The 17,458-nt window shown below is 44.4% G+C and overlaps 1 protein-coding gene across 1 annotated transcript in view; it reads right to left on the bottom strand.

The window, feature by feature from the left end:
- Nucleotides 1-15,600: 15,600 nt before the first annotated feature.
- LOC130380328 (metabotropic glutamate receptor 4-like) overlaps nt 15,601-17,458 on the bottom strand; it is a 103,297-nt gene continuing 101,439 nt past the window's right edge. The window contains exon 6 of the mRNA XM_056587523.1: nt 15,601-15,642. Coding sequence (XP_056443498.1) covers nt 15,601-15,642 — 42 coding nt within the window. The remainder of the gene's footprint in view (nt 15,643-17,458) is intronic.

Raw genomic sequence — 17,458 nt, 5'->3', positions numbered from 1 at the left:
ACGATTTATATTAACGACATTGCCTCTGTAATACGTTCAAAGATCCTCAATAATTAGTCCCCAAAAAAATAGGATCTCATACTGCGTTTTTACCGTTTTCAAATGATTACCAAGCCTTTTTTGAATCATGACTTGAAATAGGAATATTTCACGTCACCCATCTCCCTACCCCCCCCCTCCCCCATCCAGTGGACAGGTGAAGAGACACAGCATCTGCGTAAACAAACAACTCTCAATGAAGAGATCCATCAGGCGCCATGGTCCGGGGTCCCCTATCAATAACAACAATGGCCGCACGGCTGCACTCGCTGGGAAAGACGACAGAGATAAGTGGGGGGTGAGGGGGTGTTCCTCTTAATCTATGTTACCCACTGACCACTTGTTTCCAGTGTTATCGCTTGATTGAATGCGGCGACACAGGCAAATAATCTAATTAAATATAAATACATCCCGCATGTGGATGAACATTCCCCTTCACTGTCAGAGGACTGGGTTCTGACGGTTACAACCAAGAGGGACCCGGGACCGTCTGTTAATGAAGCCCTGGCGGAGACCACTTGAGTGTAGTTCATCTAACGATGGACTTATGATGAGGGGGTTTGTGTGGTGGAGTCAAAATTAACAGCCAGCATACTAAATCAATGGACATATTTGACAATGCTACAAACTGAATATATTGTTTCTGTGTTCATTAATGATCCAGATTCAATTCATTATTATGAATTTTGAGAGACTCCGATTTATTTCATTTAAAAGTTATAAAGGATATAATATCAAAGTTTCAGCGTGAGAAGCTCAGCCATCCGTGAGGAACTCGGATTAGAGCCGCTGCTCCTTTACTTAGAAAGGAGTCAGCTGAGGTGGTTCGGGCATCTGGTAAGGATGCCCACTGGGCGCCTTCCTTGGGAGGTGTTTCAGGCACGTCCAGTGGGGAGGAGACCTCGGGGAAGACCCAGGACTAGGTGGAGAGATTATATCTCAACACTGGCCTGGGAACGCCTCGGGATCCCCCGTCAGAGCTGGTCAATGTGGCCCGGGAAAGGGAAGTGTGGGTTCCCTGCTTGAGCTGCTCCCCCCGCGACCCGACCCGGATAAGCGGACGAAAATGAGATGAGATGAGGTGAGATGAGTTTCAGCCAATAGGCTACTGCAAGGCAGCCTTTCTATTCACTCAATGTGCCGAAAATGAATTGCTTCCTCTGCAAAAGTCTCAAATACTGCCTGTGATGCTACATCTCTGGCTTGATAACACTGGTGTTTGAACCAATGGTTGACGTCCCAGACGCTACGTCCATTTTTATAGTCTATGGTCATGGAAAGGTTGAGAAAGCAATTTGAAGTAGCAGCTGTTAAAAAATGTAGATGCTACAAGTTAACAATGTAATCAATATAATCACTAGGTGAAATGTCTGGATACCGAGTGACATTTATTTTTTTAGTTGCAATGGGTTAAGGGGTTCTGCTAGGGATGACCAACCTGGTTCTGTGTCTCTCCCACTGCCAGAATCCCAATCAGCAGCCACTGAGGTGGGCGGTAGATAAAGCCTGATATACGGTCCAAAGCGAGCTGAACCGGGGCTCTGAGGCTTCTTGTGCTTCTGGACCACAATGCAATTCTAGGACATCAAAGCTAAGCCGGGGAAAAAATAAAGAGCAGCTTTTGGGCGTAGGATTGGGGATTTTTTTTGGCAATAATATAATATAGAGAATATGCTGGCCTCGTCTTTAAAGCAGTGTATTCCCCCAAGATGAACTCTCTCTCTCTAAAAAGCATACCCATACACAAACACACACATCGAACCTGGCACCAGTCTAAACGCTCTTGGAATCGCCTTGTTCACTATAATGATAGTTTAAATATGAATATGATAGATGAGTCATTTATTTAAAATTGAACGACTTAAAGATGTCCGCCCTGTGAAATTAACTGTAATTCAACTTTTAAGTGATTCAAATGATTATAATTTTGATTGCATTAAAGACAAAACTTGCATTCCAATAATCTACGATCAAATCAAAGAGATATGGTGTGTGTGTGTGTGTGGAGTGTGTATGTGTGTGTGTGTGTGTGTGTGTGTGTGTGTGTGTGTGTGTGTGTGTGTGTGTGTGTGTGTGTGTGTGTGTGTGTGTGTGTGTGTGTGTGTGTGTGTGTGTGTGTGTGTGTGTAGTCTGCGTCTGCGTCTGCGTCTGTGTCTGTGTCTGTGTGTGTATGTGTGCATGGTGTGTGTATTTGCACCAACTATGAGAGACTCTTGGTTGAAGTAGTCCACCTCTCTAATTAGATGCGCAGCAAAAAACAGGAATATATTACATTTACATTATTATTTTTATCAACAAATAAGCAAAATGTTTTTACGTAACTACTAAATAGTCTTTCTCTCTTGGTCAACATATTTAACTCTACCGCTCGAAGTCAGGTGGCATGGAAGCTATTACAGTATGATGCATTACCAGGCTAAATGTTTGTTCAAGCTCGTCATCCTTTGTTTATATCTCACCCACGCCACCATCTAATATCCATTTAGAGTCAAGTTACTCAATATTAATTGAATCTTCATTATAGGCTACCTTTATTTATCCAAGGTATATATTACACTCCAAATTATTATATATTTTCATACAGGAGTACGCTTGTACGCTAAGTTGGGTATGCTAATATGCATGCATTTAAAGGAAACTGGGGCACCATAAAGAATCATACATGAAGATGGTTACATCACACAGAAATACCCCATTAGTCTGGATGGAAGACTTAACATCTATGCTAGGAGGCAATAGCTAACTTTGCTGCAAACATAGTGATAGCAGGGTGATACTCACAATCAACAGCCAATAGTCCCAGTTTAAACAAAAATAAACTGTAACAACCAGGACTTATTTACCCTCCTAAAGAAATGCAAAGATGCAGTTCATCTCCTGTGGTGGTGGACTAGTAGAACACGATGGTAATGGAGGAGTTAACTAATATGAGAAGCAACAGACAGAGCATGGACAGAAGGACAAGGCATAACAGACAGTATTGATCTGGGCTCTTGTTCGGCGCCAGGAAAGCTTCCCTGACCAGCCCCCGTCCTATAGATCTTAACTCTCCTGTATTGAATGGGAACCAGCTTGCATGTTGCAGAGGCTAGCCGGCTCTGACACCCCATCCCAAGGGGGTGGGGGTGGGGGCGGGGGGAATACGCAAGAGCCATAATTCATCTACTACCCAGGGCTAGGAGAAAAACGTCTGGGGAATCCAAGCACAACGTCAAACCTGAGGATCCACCCCCCCCCCCCCCTCCATCCACCCCCGCGACACATATCACTAGCCCCGGGACAGGCTAATGTGAGTGTGAAAAATGCTAAATGATGGAAGTAGCACTGGACCACTAGTCTCTAGTCTGGAGGGTTTAGACTCATGGAAGCCCTGGCCCATATTGACATCCCTGCGGCGGCTGAGTCTAACTATTCTGCCAGTCGAAGCCGGTGTTATCTCGATTTTTGGTATATAATTATTGGCTAGTCCTGATGATTTGGTGCTATAATATAGATAAAGGGCTTTTAAAATAATTTGCAGTAAAAATAATATCCTATAAAAGATATAATTACCTATTTAAGCATAGCTAATTGTATATTTGCTTCACTCTTATCTGAATTTCTATGTGGCTTGAAGAAAGAGCTAATGCTAGTACATCACAAAGTGCATACTTATGCGTAGTTGGTAATGTGGGAGAAACCTGGTTTATATGGAGACAATGGAGGGAGAATTTTCTGCATGGTTACTGATTGCTTTGTCCTGGTTGTTGAATTGTTACGTTGCGATTCGAAACAACGAATGAAAAATGGCAAAATAGCACAGAAAAGAAAGATAGTGATCTTTGTAATAAATGAATGTAAAGTATACTAATTACAGTTAAGTAAATATGTGTGAAGCTCCGGGTAAATTTATTTCCTTTGCCCTAGCATCATAATCAATAAATAAATAGTAAGAATGATGATGGAATATGGAATGGTGTATGGGAGATGGAATATTTAACCTAGGGTAATTCTATTTTCAATCCATTAGTGCCTGAGTGAACTCAGATGTAATTACATCCCCTTCCTTTTCTCTACATGGTACAGGCAAACAATTCTGTTTTTTTCATTTGATTAATAGATTTAGCTAAATAGATTTAGCTCCTTTTATCTGGTAAATGGTACACTAGGGAGTGGGTAATACAAACCATAGCTCTGTTGGAATTTTCGATATTTTTTTTTACTTAAGGAAATATGATTCCGTCTCCGGTTTGTGTGGCCGTGAGTCTTTTTTAGAATCATTCCTCAAAGTGCTGCCATTTGCAAAAATAAATGAATTAAATAAAATTCTAAATTCAATCAATAAAGATTACAGAAACATTAGCTTGTGGAAATGAGCTAATTATGTGTGTAGGAACAAGCCATTATTGTGTTCTCATAATTGAACCTTCCACAAGCTTTGTGGTTAGATTCTCATCACTTATCTAAAGACAATTATAACATTTAGGACTGAGTGCGTTGAGACTTGTACATATATAACAAACAGCTGTTCTTTGGAATAAAAAGTAATCATCATCTCACTCATTATCATCTCAATGCATTCTGTCATCTTGCGGCCACATTACATAAGCTGCGTTTACCGTCAGAAATTAAATCTTTCCATACACAGTTAGGAAAACAATGCTGTATTGATGATGGATGTTTTATCAAATTCCCACTGTCAGCTGTGAGATATTGCTGCTGAAATCCAGCGAGAGTGGATTGCATCAGATGTGTCTTTAGGCACGGCAGGTGTGGCATATCTACCATCGGAGGCATTGATTTGATGAGCCATCTGTGCTCTATGAAAGAATAGCGACCGTGCATACAGCTTCACATTCTGCAGCCAGGATGTGAAGAGATGCTTTGTGTATATTAAACTATGCACAACATTATGGAAATAATTACCGTATGCCAACATTCTTGAAAAGGAACAATGAGAAGAAACTATGCTTTTATGGCGTCTGTTGATTGCTACATATTCTTGCAGATTAAGAATCTGAATGAACGCTGTAATGTTTTTCTCACGTTATCAAAAGTAGAATCCCTGGATGTGCTTAAACGACGATCAAGCCACATTGTTCTGAGGTATGAAGACCGCACAAGATAATGCATTGGTGGTCCCTGAAGCTATGCGACATGATGGCCTTTTGATTGAGCAACAGCAAATCCCACCGTCATCAAACACGTTCCCCTCGCCGTCCTGCCGTCTACCTGTCCTGTCGGCTATCAGGGATGACAGAGGGGGCGGAAGCTTCAGGGGAGATTAATCACGACAGCGGTGACGCTGCTTGACTATGTTTTCATTTTCTGATTTCATATATTGCACTGTAGCGGAATAACTACCCTTCAGAATATGGGTGTGTTTTTTCTATGATCAAGTATTTTTCTTCATACAAAGAGACACTGCAGCCGCTTCATGCGCACAAGCTCAGTGTAATATTGTGACTGTCTATCAAACCCCCCCACAGAAACCTGTGTGAGTCCAGGGCTCCCACGGGGCCCCACGCATCGTCTCAACGCAAGCGTTTCAGTGCGGCCCCGAGGGAAACGAAGAATGAGCCAGACGTTGACCCCGGCATCACTAGATGAAAACGGTGGGCCAGGGTGGGCCAAACGGTGGGCCAGGGTGGGCCAAACGGTGGCCAGGGTGGGCCAAATGGTGGGCCAAACGGTGGGCCAGGGTTGGGCCAAACGGTGGGCCAGGGTGGGCCAAATGGTGGCCAAACGGTGGGCCAGGGTGGGCCCAAATGGTTGGCCGGTGGGCCAGGGTGGGCCAACAGTGGGCGAGGGTGGGCCAAACGGTGGACCAGGGTGGGCCAAACGGTGGGCCTGGGTGGGCTGTTTAGCTGTGGGCGTGTGACAGTCGTTCTGGTGGAACGATATCTGTGATGAGGCTCGGCAAAAGGTTTCTGGCCGTACTTCGTCTTATCTTTCTGACCTTACAAGATTCTCTGAGCCGTAAAGGTTAACACACTCAGGACACACGATGAACCGTTTGAGCGGCGCTCTGATGCCGGACGCCCCGAGCCCGCGGAGGACCCCGGCCCGACACGTTGGGTATTGTGCGCTCCACTAAGATAAACACCCTGTCAAGGCCTCCAGGAGAACAGCACCAAGAAAGGTTTTTTAGAATGCTTATTGCTCACACCAGCATTGTAAGGAAGTAGTGGGAAAATGTCAAAGAGCAAATGTGAACCTTTTCATAGGGAAATTGTTGACTTTTACTTTTTGTGCGACTGTTCTTCTAGCGCCGTCGACTACACTGTGTTATACGGTCTTTCTACTGATTCATCATCTTCACTCCCTGTTGGATAATACAATTTCCGCTTATGGACTAGTGAATAGAGACACTTGTGAACATGGAGTCCCAAACTCAAAGCATTATATTGATTAACTAATTACTTTGTTTAGATTAAAATTAAAAGTAAAACCGAATTTAAAATAACATTTACTCAGCCAAAAAATCCACATTGATTTTATCATATAATCCTATTATTTTATGCTGGGATATCGCCCGTGACAGCTCGATATTGAGTGAATGTTGAAGTCCATCCCTGCCAACATAGCGATGATGCAATGTAGTGAAGGTGGAAGTGTCTGGCTGCAACTTGCTAGAGATGCTTCTCTGGGGTATGAAAGCTCTCTTGAGTATACCATGGGAGTGTGTTCCTCAGAACATTGCCAGGTACTGCACAGTACCGCAAAGGTATCCGGCAACCAGTAACAAGCTGTATCCGTGCTGAAAACCTCAGACACACTGAAACATAATCCCCCTGCGACGCCTCCTCCTATATGTGTACAGAGACGCGTATGGGGAGCCACAACCAACAACATCTATCCACCAACCACCACGGTGTTGTTCATCCGTCTCTCGCTCTTCATTGCAAGTGGGGCATTGGATTGCTCATGCACACGCTGCTGGTCAAACAGAAGCAACTTGTGTGAGCATCCATCAACCCGGTGCTGGTGTGCTCTCGTATTTGTCACAACACAAGCCCTTAGTTAGACAGGGCTTCCTGTCTCCATCATAAGCGTTGCGTTGTCTTGAACAGATATTGAGCTGGCCAGTTTCTGTTCACCTTTAAAGTATATAATACTAGTCTTTACTGACCTCATAAACCTGTAATTAAATAAAAATGTAATGTAATGTGATCAATGCTTTATGTACTTATTTTTGCTGTGATACTACTACTACTACACTACTACTACTACTACTACTACTAATAATAATAATAATAATAATAATTATAAAAAACACAATAATAATTATAATAGTGTGTTACACTTTTAAAAAACAAGCATTTTTCAGAGTGACCCTTTTGTGCCGTCACATAGATACATGCAGAAATGTACTGAAATGCTAACAGATATAGATAAATCCGTGCATTCCTTTTGGAAGAAAAACTTACAAAAACACGTTATAATAGCGCTCAGTCACAAGTAATTTATGTAAGGGATAATGCCCGACGAGGTGTCCATTATCAGGAATTAATGGACGACGCGGAGGCCTAGAACCATCAGACGCGCAGCAGAGGACGGTTTGCCGCGCGAATCCATTATTCCTGATAATGGGACACCTCGAAGGGCATTATCCCCTTATAACATGGTCACTTGCCAAAGAAAATAATTTAAGACCATTCACTTATATTTTCATGCGTTTTACCATCCAAATATAAAGTTTTTCAAAAGCCATAACTTTGTTTCCCTGGTAACACTTGAGGGTTTGACTGATACCTGGAACAATCATTACCCTCCCGTACGCAACGGAAACGTTGTTCTCTCCTCCACCAGGACGGACCTTAGCTACGACCTTGGCAACGGGAGGTATTCTAGTCTGCTCAGCTATGAGCCAGACAGCTAACGTTATGCATTGTACATATTTATAATTCGAAATTCGTCCCAGCCTTTATACCACAGATATTCTAGGGTCTATATACTGATATATATCGCCATCAGAGGGCCGCTTTGAATTCTGTCATTTGCATTCCATTGAATGCAAATGTTAGAACTTAAGCATAGTAACTATATTCCCTGAATGGTTTCTGATGCAGTAAATTTGAATTACCAAAACATAAATGATTATTGTAGCATGTAATTATACCAAATATGCAGAGAAAATATTAAATCCAGCTGCATCTTGGATTATGCTAAACATACCTGCACACCGAGGGATAATGCCACAGAACAGCAACACATACTTCCACTAATGCTAATAACTGTTCCTCACTCGGCTTTCCTGGTACCATTCCAACAACTCTGGATATGCATAATTATTCCAAGAATTCTCGAAAGATACTAAACGCAACCGCATCTCGGTGTGAAGAATAATCCCAGCGAAACACCATGTCATAAAGGGCCACTTACCAACAACACACACTACTAATGCTTAAAAAATCTTTGCTCAATAGGGTAGCCTGGTGCTATTCCATCCCATTACGCCTAGACATGCCAATATTATTGCTCTAAACTGGCTGCTGTGCCAAGGGCCATATCAGCACCATTCCCCACCCAGCGGTGGAATAAACAGAACTCACACAGAGACAAAGAAACTCTAAAATATGCGGTTCTTTCTCAGGCGTGGTATCAATTGTAGCAGCACTCTAATCCATTACCCCCAGACGCCTACGATGGAAGGGATCTGCGGTTGGCTGATAACGGCAGCAGAAACAAAGCTCGGAGACTGCCCACATTTATGTCTTCCCTGCCATTACCCAGTCGTACTTGGAGAGGAGGTGGGCAGAGCAACGTGTTATTATACAAACCTTCTCCCTTTCAACCACGGCGGCAATGGAGGGACGCACGACTTTGTTCCACGGCCCTCCTTCTGTAAAGTTGTAGGGGCGTGCAGGGCAGCCTCGTGTCTCGTGTCGGCCTTTCTTCCTCCTAACCGCTGGCTCACGACGTTCGGTTCCTCAAACTGTCCTCTTTGTTTGTTTGTGGCGTCGGCCATTATTCTCTCCAACAAAAGTCTCTTCTCGGCTCCCCTTAAGCGAAAAACAATTTTGAGCCTTTGCGTTCGGTCGGTAAAACCAATTAAGATGCAACTTTTATAATTTGCCAAGAACCATTGCAGGGAGATAATAAAGGGGAGAATTTATGGTGTCTGTTTTTCTGTGATTGACAGGAAGAGGAGAAATGGTCTTCTGGAGTACATAAGTAAAAGCCAGATATTATATTGGTGTGTGTTTTGGCTGCAGGCCAAAATGTTTGTTCTTCAATCTCCTGGAAGTTGTAGCCTGCTGTTGTTGACCTTGCTAAATGAAAGACATCTGCTGTGGAAATTGATAATTAGTGAGTAAATAAAGTGTCGCTGCCTGGGGTGTCAACCAGTACCGCAAAACGCTGCTGCTTTGATGAGGTTTCAGTTTTTTATATTCTATGGTGATCATCATATTTTCTACATTACTTACTTTCCATAACATCACATATATGTTTATGTACTCATGAGTGTGAATACTGCATGAGCCATTGTCATGTACATCTTATATTGATGTGAAAACATAAAAATAGAGGAGGAAAATGACATTAGAACAGGACCTTACATAGATGCAGATAAAAGTGTCTACATGTGTTTAAGGGGTGAGGGAAACTTTCCTTTTAAATCAGTTTATTTACAGACCTTTTGAAAGTTTATGATTTAACAGTTATTCTTCCATCCTTTATATTATCTATTATTTGGTCTATCTTGATGGTCTCTGTTCACCATGTCCATCAAGTAAAGGTATGATAGAGAACGCAGGGAATAAGCCTACATCCTCGTGTCATAAGTATGCATCACAGCAGTACAAAACTGATTCTTATGTCATTAAAACAGCTCGTGGACGATTGCTTAAGCACTAGACACGAGAGCATTGGACACATATTTGTCATTATACCAAATCTACAAAAACATATTTAATGTTCTGTGCATCCCAATGATTCTGCCTGCTTTAAAAGCGTCAAACATGTGCAAATGATACAAGTTTTTTGCTGTGACCCTATTCGAATTGAATGACAACAATAACATCAGAATAAGGACCATTTGTATGTCATACAACTTAATGAAATAAAACCAATAGGAGATACGGTCCAATACAATCCAGTGGGCTGCCAAGGTTTCATTTAGGAAAAATCTAATTAAGAATATTATAAAACATGTATATAACAAAGCGTTCACCCTGCCTGAGCTCATTTTGAAAACTGATGCAACACAGTGAACAGGACATTTCTTCCTAACCTAGGCCAATCTCGAGGCACACTATGGTTAGCTCTCACCCTGGGAAGAACGGCACTTTTCTGACGGCCCCAACTGCTCGATATTAAATATTTAATCTCCCTATTTTTTCAGCTGAAGTTGCATAAACTGAAAGTGGGGGCTGCGTAAACCTGTGGTAGCAGCTATGCAGTGTGTGGTGGTTTAAGAGGCAGAGAGGGCTGAGTGGGCCCGCAGTCTTTCCCGCTCAAATCACGCTACGCCTAGCTAATGCTAGCTAAGCAGTGCAGGCAGATTGGGCGAGTCCGTCGAGCGGTTGTTTCCCTCTCTGGTTCTTTTGACAATGATGCCAGCAGACAGCTAGTTCTCTGCGTGAAGGCTAACTTTACTTTCCATTTTCCTCTTGACATACCTTCAAAGTTTGGACCTTTATTTGAAACAACACACATATATTTAATAAACCTCCAAAAGTGTATTCTTTTTTTATTTTCTATTTCTGACAATCTCTCCAAAACTCATGCTTGGGATTATGGGTATGCGCACAGTACCAGCTGAGAAAGGCTATAAGATACCTAAAGTGCAAGATATAAAAACAGAATCCTGGTAATTAAGTTTCAGGAAGAAATATTGCAGGGATTCTGGGTTCCTGACAATTTCTGGGAAATATTTCAACTTTTTCAGTTGCAGGACAGCTTCCATAGTTTATTACAAAACACTGGGGGAGATGGCCAATATTACAACAGAAGGGGTACTGCTTTCCCATTTATCTTCCTGTTCATCACGACTGTAAAATAGGACAATGAAATCTGACTATAAACACGATGAGAAGGCTTAAATTAATTCCATTCTGGGTGAAATACTTCATTGGATTTAGCTCTATACATTAAAAATGTTCACTGAAAACCAATTGGCCTAATTATAGTATTTCTCATTAAAGACCATGCTTAGACCTCATTGACCTGTGCTGTTACCAAAACAGCAAATTTTCCCATTCAAACATGCTGCATTTACAAACACGTGTTCGCTGTTTAGCAATGCAGAACCCACGTCTCCACGCATTCCCCTTACAGGAGGTTTCTCTGTGGTGGGAGACAGGCTGAGCCACCCACGTTTCATTCATGAGGGTGTCATGGCCACAGCACATGGAAATAATCCATGTCAAGAGCTGCTGTCTCTTGACATGGCAGGTATCGTGTCAGAGCGTCTGTCTCCGTTTAGTCTGGGTAATTGATTAAACGCGAGAACAATGCAGGCAGGTAATGTATTCTGTGAGTCGATGGCGCTGGCCCACACGCATGTCCATGGACTACATGGGTCATTGGTTTTGGAGGAGATAACAGGAGTGTCTGTTCTCTAAAGAAAGCATCGAGGAAGAGGTGCAGTGCAGTGTATTGTTTTATCTCTCCCTTTTCAACAAGCACGTTGCTCTCTAAAGATAAATGCAACCACCGTGCTGCTTGTGCTAAACATAGAGTTCAAGGAAAAACTATAAAACGATTGACTCAAACATCTCTGCATACCAACCAATAAGATTGTTGACTAGAAGAGATGAGAATGAGATAATATAAGCTTAGTCCAAGTTCTTTCCTCAAAGTAGAGATTGTGTACAAGGGCAAAATAACATTTGAATCAAGCCTGACGTCTACATTATGCATAAGAATAGCTGCAGGTCAAAGAAGAAGAAGAACTAAGTAGACACACTTCCAAAAAGAGGCAGGGAAAGGATCAATATCAAATAGTGTGAATGCATAACAAGTAAGGAGGAAGATTACTTTATATAAGAGTGTTACTTCAGGGAAAAACACAGTGTACATGAAATGTTTCACAATGACTATGTGGTTTCACACTATGGAACTATTTCTACATATTTTTTTGTAATTTACAGACATTTTAACTAACAGCAGCTGCCCGTTGCAGAACACTCTCATGGCATTGCGAGATGGTATTATACCAACTCTAAAAATAATTGTCCAAAGCATCTTTGCATTTGTGATTCGATACCTTGAGTTTACTCTGCACATTGTACAATTGAGAGCATCTTCTGAAAAATGAGCCCTAAGTTGGTCTATTCATCTTAAGTTTAGTTTCGGTGCAACCCTTCGAGAAAATCAATAGCAATATGGTCAGCAAATTCAGTAGTCACACCACTGCTCCCGTAAGTTAAGCAGTAGAAAAGGCCTCTACGTTGCGTTCTCCTTATCACAGTGCCTGAAAAAAATATGATTCATATACAAGCTTATTCCTACGAAAGTCTTTAAAGGAACTTGGCTGGCTTATAATTGGAGAAGACACATCAGCGTGATCTGAACAGGTCTGTAAGAAGCTGAGGAATTGGCTGGGGTTTTGCACTGGGGCAGGGGAGGTCCTTCGTCAGGGAAGACCATAGCCTGGGATGAGAATTGATCGTCCTCTGTCGGCTTGAGGTTAAGCCCACTGGGTTAACATCTCTTGTGATAGCAGACACATGGCATCACCTCACCGGGTTGGACTTCCATTCTCACACCAGATTAGCCTATTTAAAGTTGATTTCTCTAATGATTGACTTGTGAGTTGTGAAATCCTTTAAAAAGACAGCCACTGCAACACGGTTGACCAGGTCAGGTACTTCTGTTTTATTTATAAATATATATATATTTATATAAATAAATGTATATTTATAGACAACATATAGAAGCTTTTAAATATGCTGTATTTTATTTAGGCATAGATGGCTGTATTTATGATATGATGACATATGAAGCAATTCCACTGAATTGGTTGTCTCCTTCTCAGTTCATGATATTTGAAGGGGGAAATAATCCTGAGATGTTCAGGGAAGTACACCGCGCAATACATCCGTAACCACAGCTCCCATCCATCCACATTAGCCTTGATTAACGAGGATGAGCTATTCTACTTTCTAATGGTACCACCCTCTCTAATTTGTAATGAGGGTTCACCTTCGGTTTGATTCACCAGTGATTCATGGGGGGCCCTGCGCAGATGCCTCCTCTCCTGACGTGCTCGGAGCCTGGCTGTCTTCCACGCGGCGCCGTCGCAGGGCAGCCCAATTCCTCTTCTGTTTAATGCTGTCTGGAGGATTGAAGACGGCAATTAGCGGGAAGGACAGTCCCTCCACATATCCAGCCTCTTCAAAGCCCCCCAGACCCCCGCCCCACCAAACCGTACAGAAAACAACCTTGTGGTACGAACATTTTAAATTCGAACATTCCAGTCCTATTTTGACATGCACAGTTTTACATCTGAATTTACGATTCTTAATACCGGCTGGAAAACCACCTATAGGTCCGTCTGGGGGTAAGACTGCATAGTCCATAAGACCCATACACCCACGGTTCATTGTAAATTACATTACATTTATTCAGCAGATGCTTTGTCCAAGCGACCTGCTTCTAAGGGCGGTCCAGTCGGCCCTGGAGCAGAACTACAACCCCGGAGGTACTGACCTCGCTGAACACACTGCACGGTTTCGTATGGCATTGCTGTTATAACAACATACCTGTTTGTAACGCCTGGAAGCATACCATCCTAGTGAATGCCACATGCCATAACAGGACACAATCGGCTGCTGCTGTGTGTTCATTCTTTCTGTCTCACTTCTATCACCAAAGAGTATCGCCAAATCCTTCATGTTCCTCCGTTAGTTTAGTGCTGGGTTTTACTCCGCTCTGAGCTGCCCTGTTGCCCAGGTCAGACCCTCACAAAACACATTTTCGATGAGTGAAAGGGTAAATAAATGAATATCAATGTAACAAGAAGCCAGAACAGGAGGTACAAGCGGAGATCATTTCTCACAATGCCTCTCAGCGATTAGAAACCGCAGACACCAGGCTCGCCGACGGAGCGGGACAGGGGGACGGCGACGGGTCAAACTGAGATACTCTCTCTCCGGGCCGCCTCCCCAATGGACCGGCGGCCGCGTGGAGGGCTGTGCTCCCAGGCTGAACTAATCCCCCTCGGCTCACAGACCTTCTGGCCCGGACCCGGGAGCACGCCGGGGAAAGGTCTTGGTGGTGCGGCGTGGTGAGAGGCCGGGACGGACTGTGTCCGATCGAGTAGGAGGACGTCATGTTGAGTGACACGGGGGAAAAACCCGCCACGGAAACACGGTGAAACAACAGCCTTCCTGCCGCCTTCCTGACAGAGCTTGTTTTTTATTCTCCCACCCCTGTTTGTTTTTTGTCGATGCGGCGCCCTTATGATTGCGTTTGGTTCTTGCTGGGAGCACAGACAGCATAAGTAATGTGGGGTTTGTCGTGCATGGATAGGGTTGGTATAGTAGTGGCTGGAGGCTTGGGGGGAAAAGGTCTGTGTAATGCAGGAATACTGCCCATTTGGGCGGCCTCATATTCCTCCCCCTTCCCCGACCCCTTCCTTCGATCAGCGGCCGGTCCGAGCGTTGGCTCCGGCTCCGTGAAGGTGACTCGACGTGAAGCGAGCCCAAGAGCACCCCCTGAGCCCCCGTGGCTGGAGGTGGACGTGGGGAACGGCTCCTGCATCACGGCCGTCTGGGAAGATCTGCCTGTCTTCATGAATATAATTAAGACCTCTATTATGTCGTTTGAGTAGTAAGCCCCCCTTGCCAGGATTATGGTCCAACCCAGGGATTACCTCTGATTATGATTGACTATACTCATGTGTTTAAAGTTGCTCTGGGATTCATAATGTAGACGAGGACTTTCCAAGATTAAGAACCGTAGTAGAATACAAAGGGGATTAGTCTTCTCTTTTAGTATTCTATTATTCGTTTCATGGTGATCTCCAATCAACCCATGCAAACATCAGTTCATCATTATTGTTCTTCCATTCATACGGATCTCCCTACCGATGGAGCTCATGTCCACAGAGCCGTCCGCTCACAGATCGAGCTGTGGCTAGAAAGAGGAGAGGCGGGGAGGAGTGCCTCCTCTTGACATATATCTCTTCCTCTAATGAGCGGCAAAGAAAAGGAAGATCTCTCACTTTACCGGCAGCACAGCAGTCAGCTAGTTAACCCTCGGCGTCTGCCGATGCGGGCGTCGCTTCAGTCGGTACAGGATGCTCCCAGGATGCCTCCCTTCCTCTCTCTCCCTCTCTGTCTCCTTCTCTCTCTCCTTCTCTCTTCAGGCCTCTCCCTTCCACCGAGACTATCGCTAGTCCTGCAGAACCAATGCGTCTGCTTGTGACTAATTTGGAGCGCTGCTGCTGAGAGTGTGCTGCCCAGACCACACACCCCCCCCCCCCCGTCCCCCCCCCCCGTCTCCCCCCTCCTCCCCCTTCTTCCCCACCTCTTCCCATCCCCGTCCCTCCCTCTTTTGCCTGAGAGCTTATGATTGTCTCAGCAAGTCAGCTCACGATACCTTGGGGGAAAGAAAAAAAGGCGGCCCGTCTCACGATGCTCTCCCTCCCCAGCCCTCCATCATGTCACATCCCTGCAGAGGGAGAGGGAGAAGGAGTGACACGGCGTGTCATGTAAAGCAGAGGATGATGCCAGTGTCCCTTCCTGTCCCAGCCGCCATCAGCAGAAGACAAAGGGAAAAGAGAAAGGAAAGAAAAAACGTGAAGCTTTAATTACCCTCACTCAGTCTTGAGTATCATAACCAAGCCAACACTAATTACCTCGAGTGCTCGTGCACTCTGCTCTCCTGCTCATGTAGCAGTAAATAGGAGCGAGCTGATGGGAGCCCGTCCGAGGTACGGACGGGGGTGTGCGGCGGTGAGGTGATGCAGGAGGGAGAGAGAGAGGAAGAGAGAGAGAGAGAGAGAGAGAGAGAGAGATAGAGAGAGAGAGAGAGAGAGAGAGAGAGAGAGAGAGAGAGAGAGAGAGGGAGGGAGGGGGAGAGAGAGAGAGAGAGAGGGAGGGGGAGGAGGGAGGAGGGGGAGAGAGAGAGAGAGAGAGAGAGAGAGAGAGAGAGAGAGAGAGAGAGAGAGCTTGTCCCAATCCCACACCTCCCCCCAAAAAAGGAATGACGTTACTACAAAGTGGTGAAATATTCATGTCACACCATGGGGACGGATTCCTCCCGTCTGATCCCGGAGTGCTGAGCCAACACTAGTAGGCTGAGACCGCAAGCAGGATCAGGATAAGCCATGGAGGAATCAGTGGAAAACACACACACACACACACACACACACACACACACACACACACACACACACACACACACACACACACACACACACACACACACACACAGGCTAACGATGCCGCCCATGCAGCAAAGTTATGATCAACAAACAAACTCTGGTCATTGTGAGGATGTTTCTTTCCGGCGGTGTCAGCACTGGCGCTTTCGACGCCATTGTTCACTGCTGTAAATAAGGGAACAAGTCTGCAGGTCTGGCTGTCATCTCAATGGACAGCGCTAACCGTCATGCATAGTTGTTCCCTCCACCTGATACTTTGCCCCCGCGAGAGACGAGCTGAGCATCCGCCTCAGCAACACTTCACACTGCTGGGAATTAATTTGTGCCATGAATGCTAGTGGCGTGTGTGCGTGCGTGAGTGCGTGCGTGCGTGGGTGCGTGTGTGTGTGTGTTTTTGTCTGTCTGTCTGTCTGTCTGCCTGTCTGTCTGTCTGTCTGTCTGTCTGTCTGTCTTTCTGTGCATCCGTGCGTGTGTTTCTTATTCGTATTCCAGTATTTACTAACTATCCATCATTTGACACAGAACTCATTTGTAAGCAGACTTTCTTGACAACCCTGAACATGTGACGCCAGCACCGCTCTATCGTACATTTTCGCGCAACCTCTAAAGTGTCAAAGCAACTCAGTCGCATCCATTCATACGCTCCACTCGCGTAAGCTTGCATAACACGCATGACAGCCTAGAATGAATGGGCTGAAGGAACGCAAATGATTGTCGTTAGTGGAGAGGATTATGAAGTAAGGATGGGCTGCAGTTTGCTGGACAACACCTTACTCTAATCTCATGCATGAACTGAAGGGCAATTAAAAGAACATCACCAAAACCTGCAGTACATGGATTTAGGTTTGCTTCACGGCCCGGTTGATTAAGTATTTAGTTTAGGAGTGTACAAGTTGTATGATGACACACTGCTGCATGATATCGCCAGAGAAATGTGTAGGTTTGTGTGTGTTGGTGTTCACGTACGTATATGAGTGTGTACTTGTGTGTGCGTTTGTTCTGATGTGTGTGCGTGTATGCGTGTGCGTGCGTGCGTGTACACAACTCCGTGCACGTGTTGGACTGTGTGAATCAAGAAACGACGCAACAACGTGCAACGCT

The sequence above is a fragment of the Gadus chalcogrammus genome, chromosome 1 (assembly GCF_026213295.1).
Source record: "Gadus chalcogrammus isolate NIFS_2021 chromosome 1, NIFS_Gcha_1.0, whole genome shotgun sequence".
Taxonomy (NCBI): domain Eukaryota; kingdom Metazoa; phylum Chordata; class Actinopteri; order Gadiformes; family Gadidae; genus Gadus; species Gadus chalcogrammus.
Note: the sequence above shows the minus strand (reverse complement) of the source record. Positions and strands in the feature narration are given on the sequence as shown.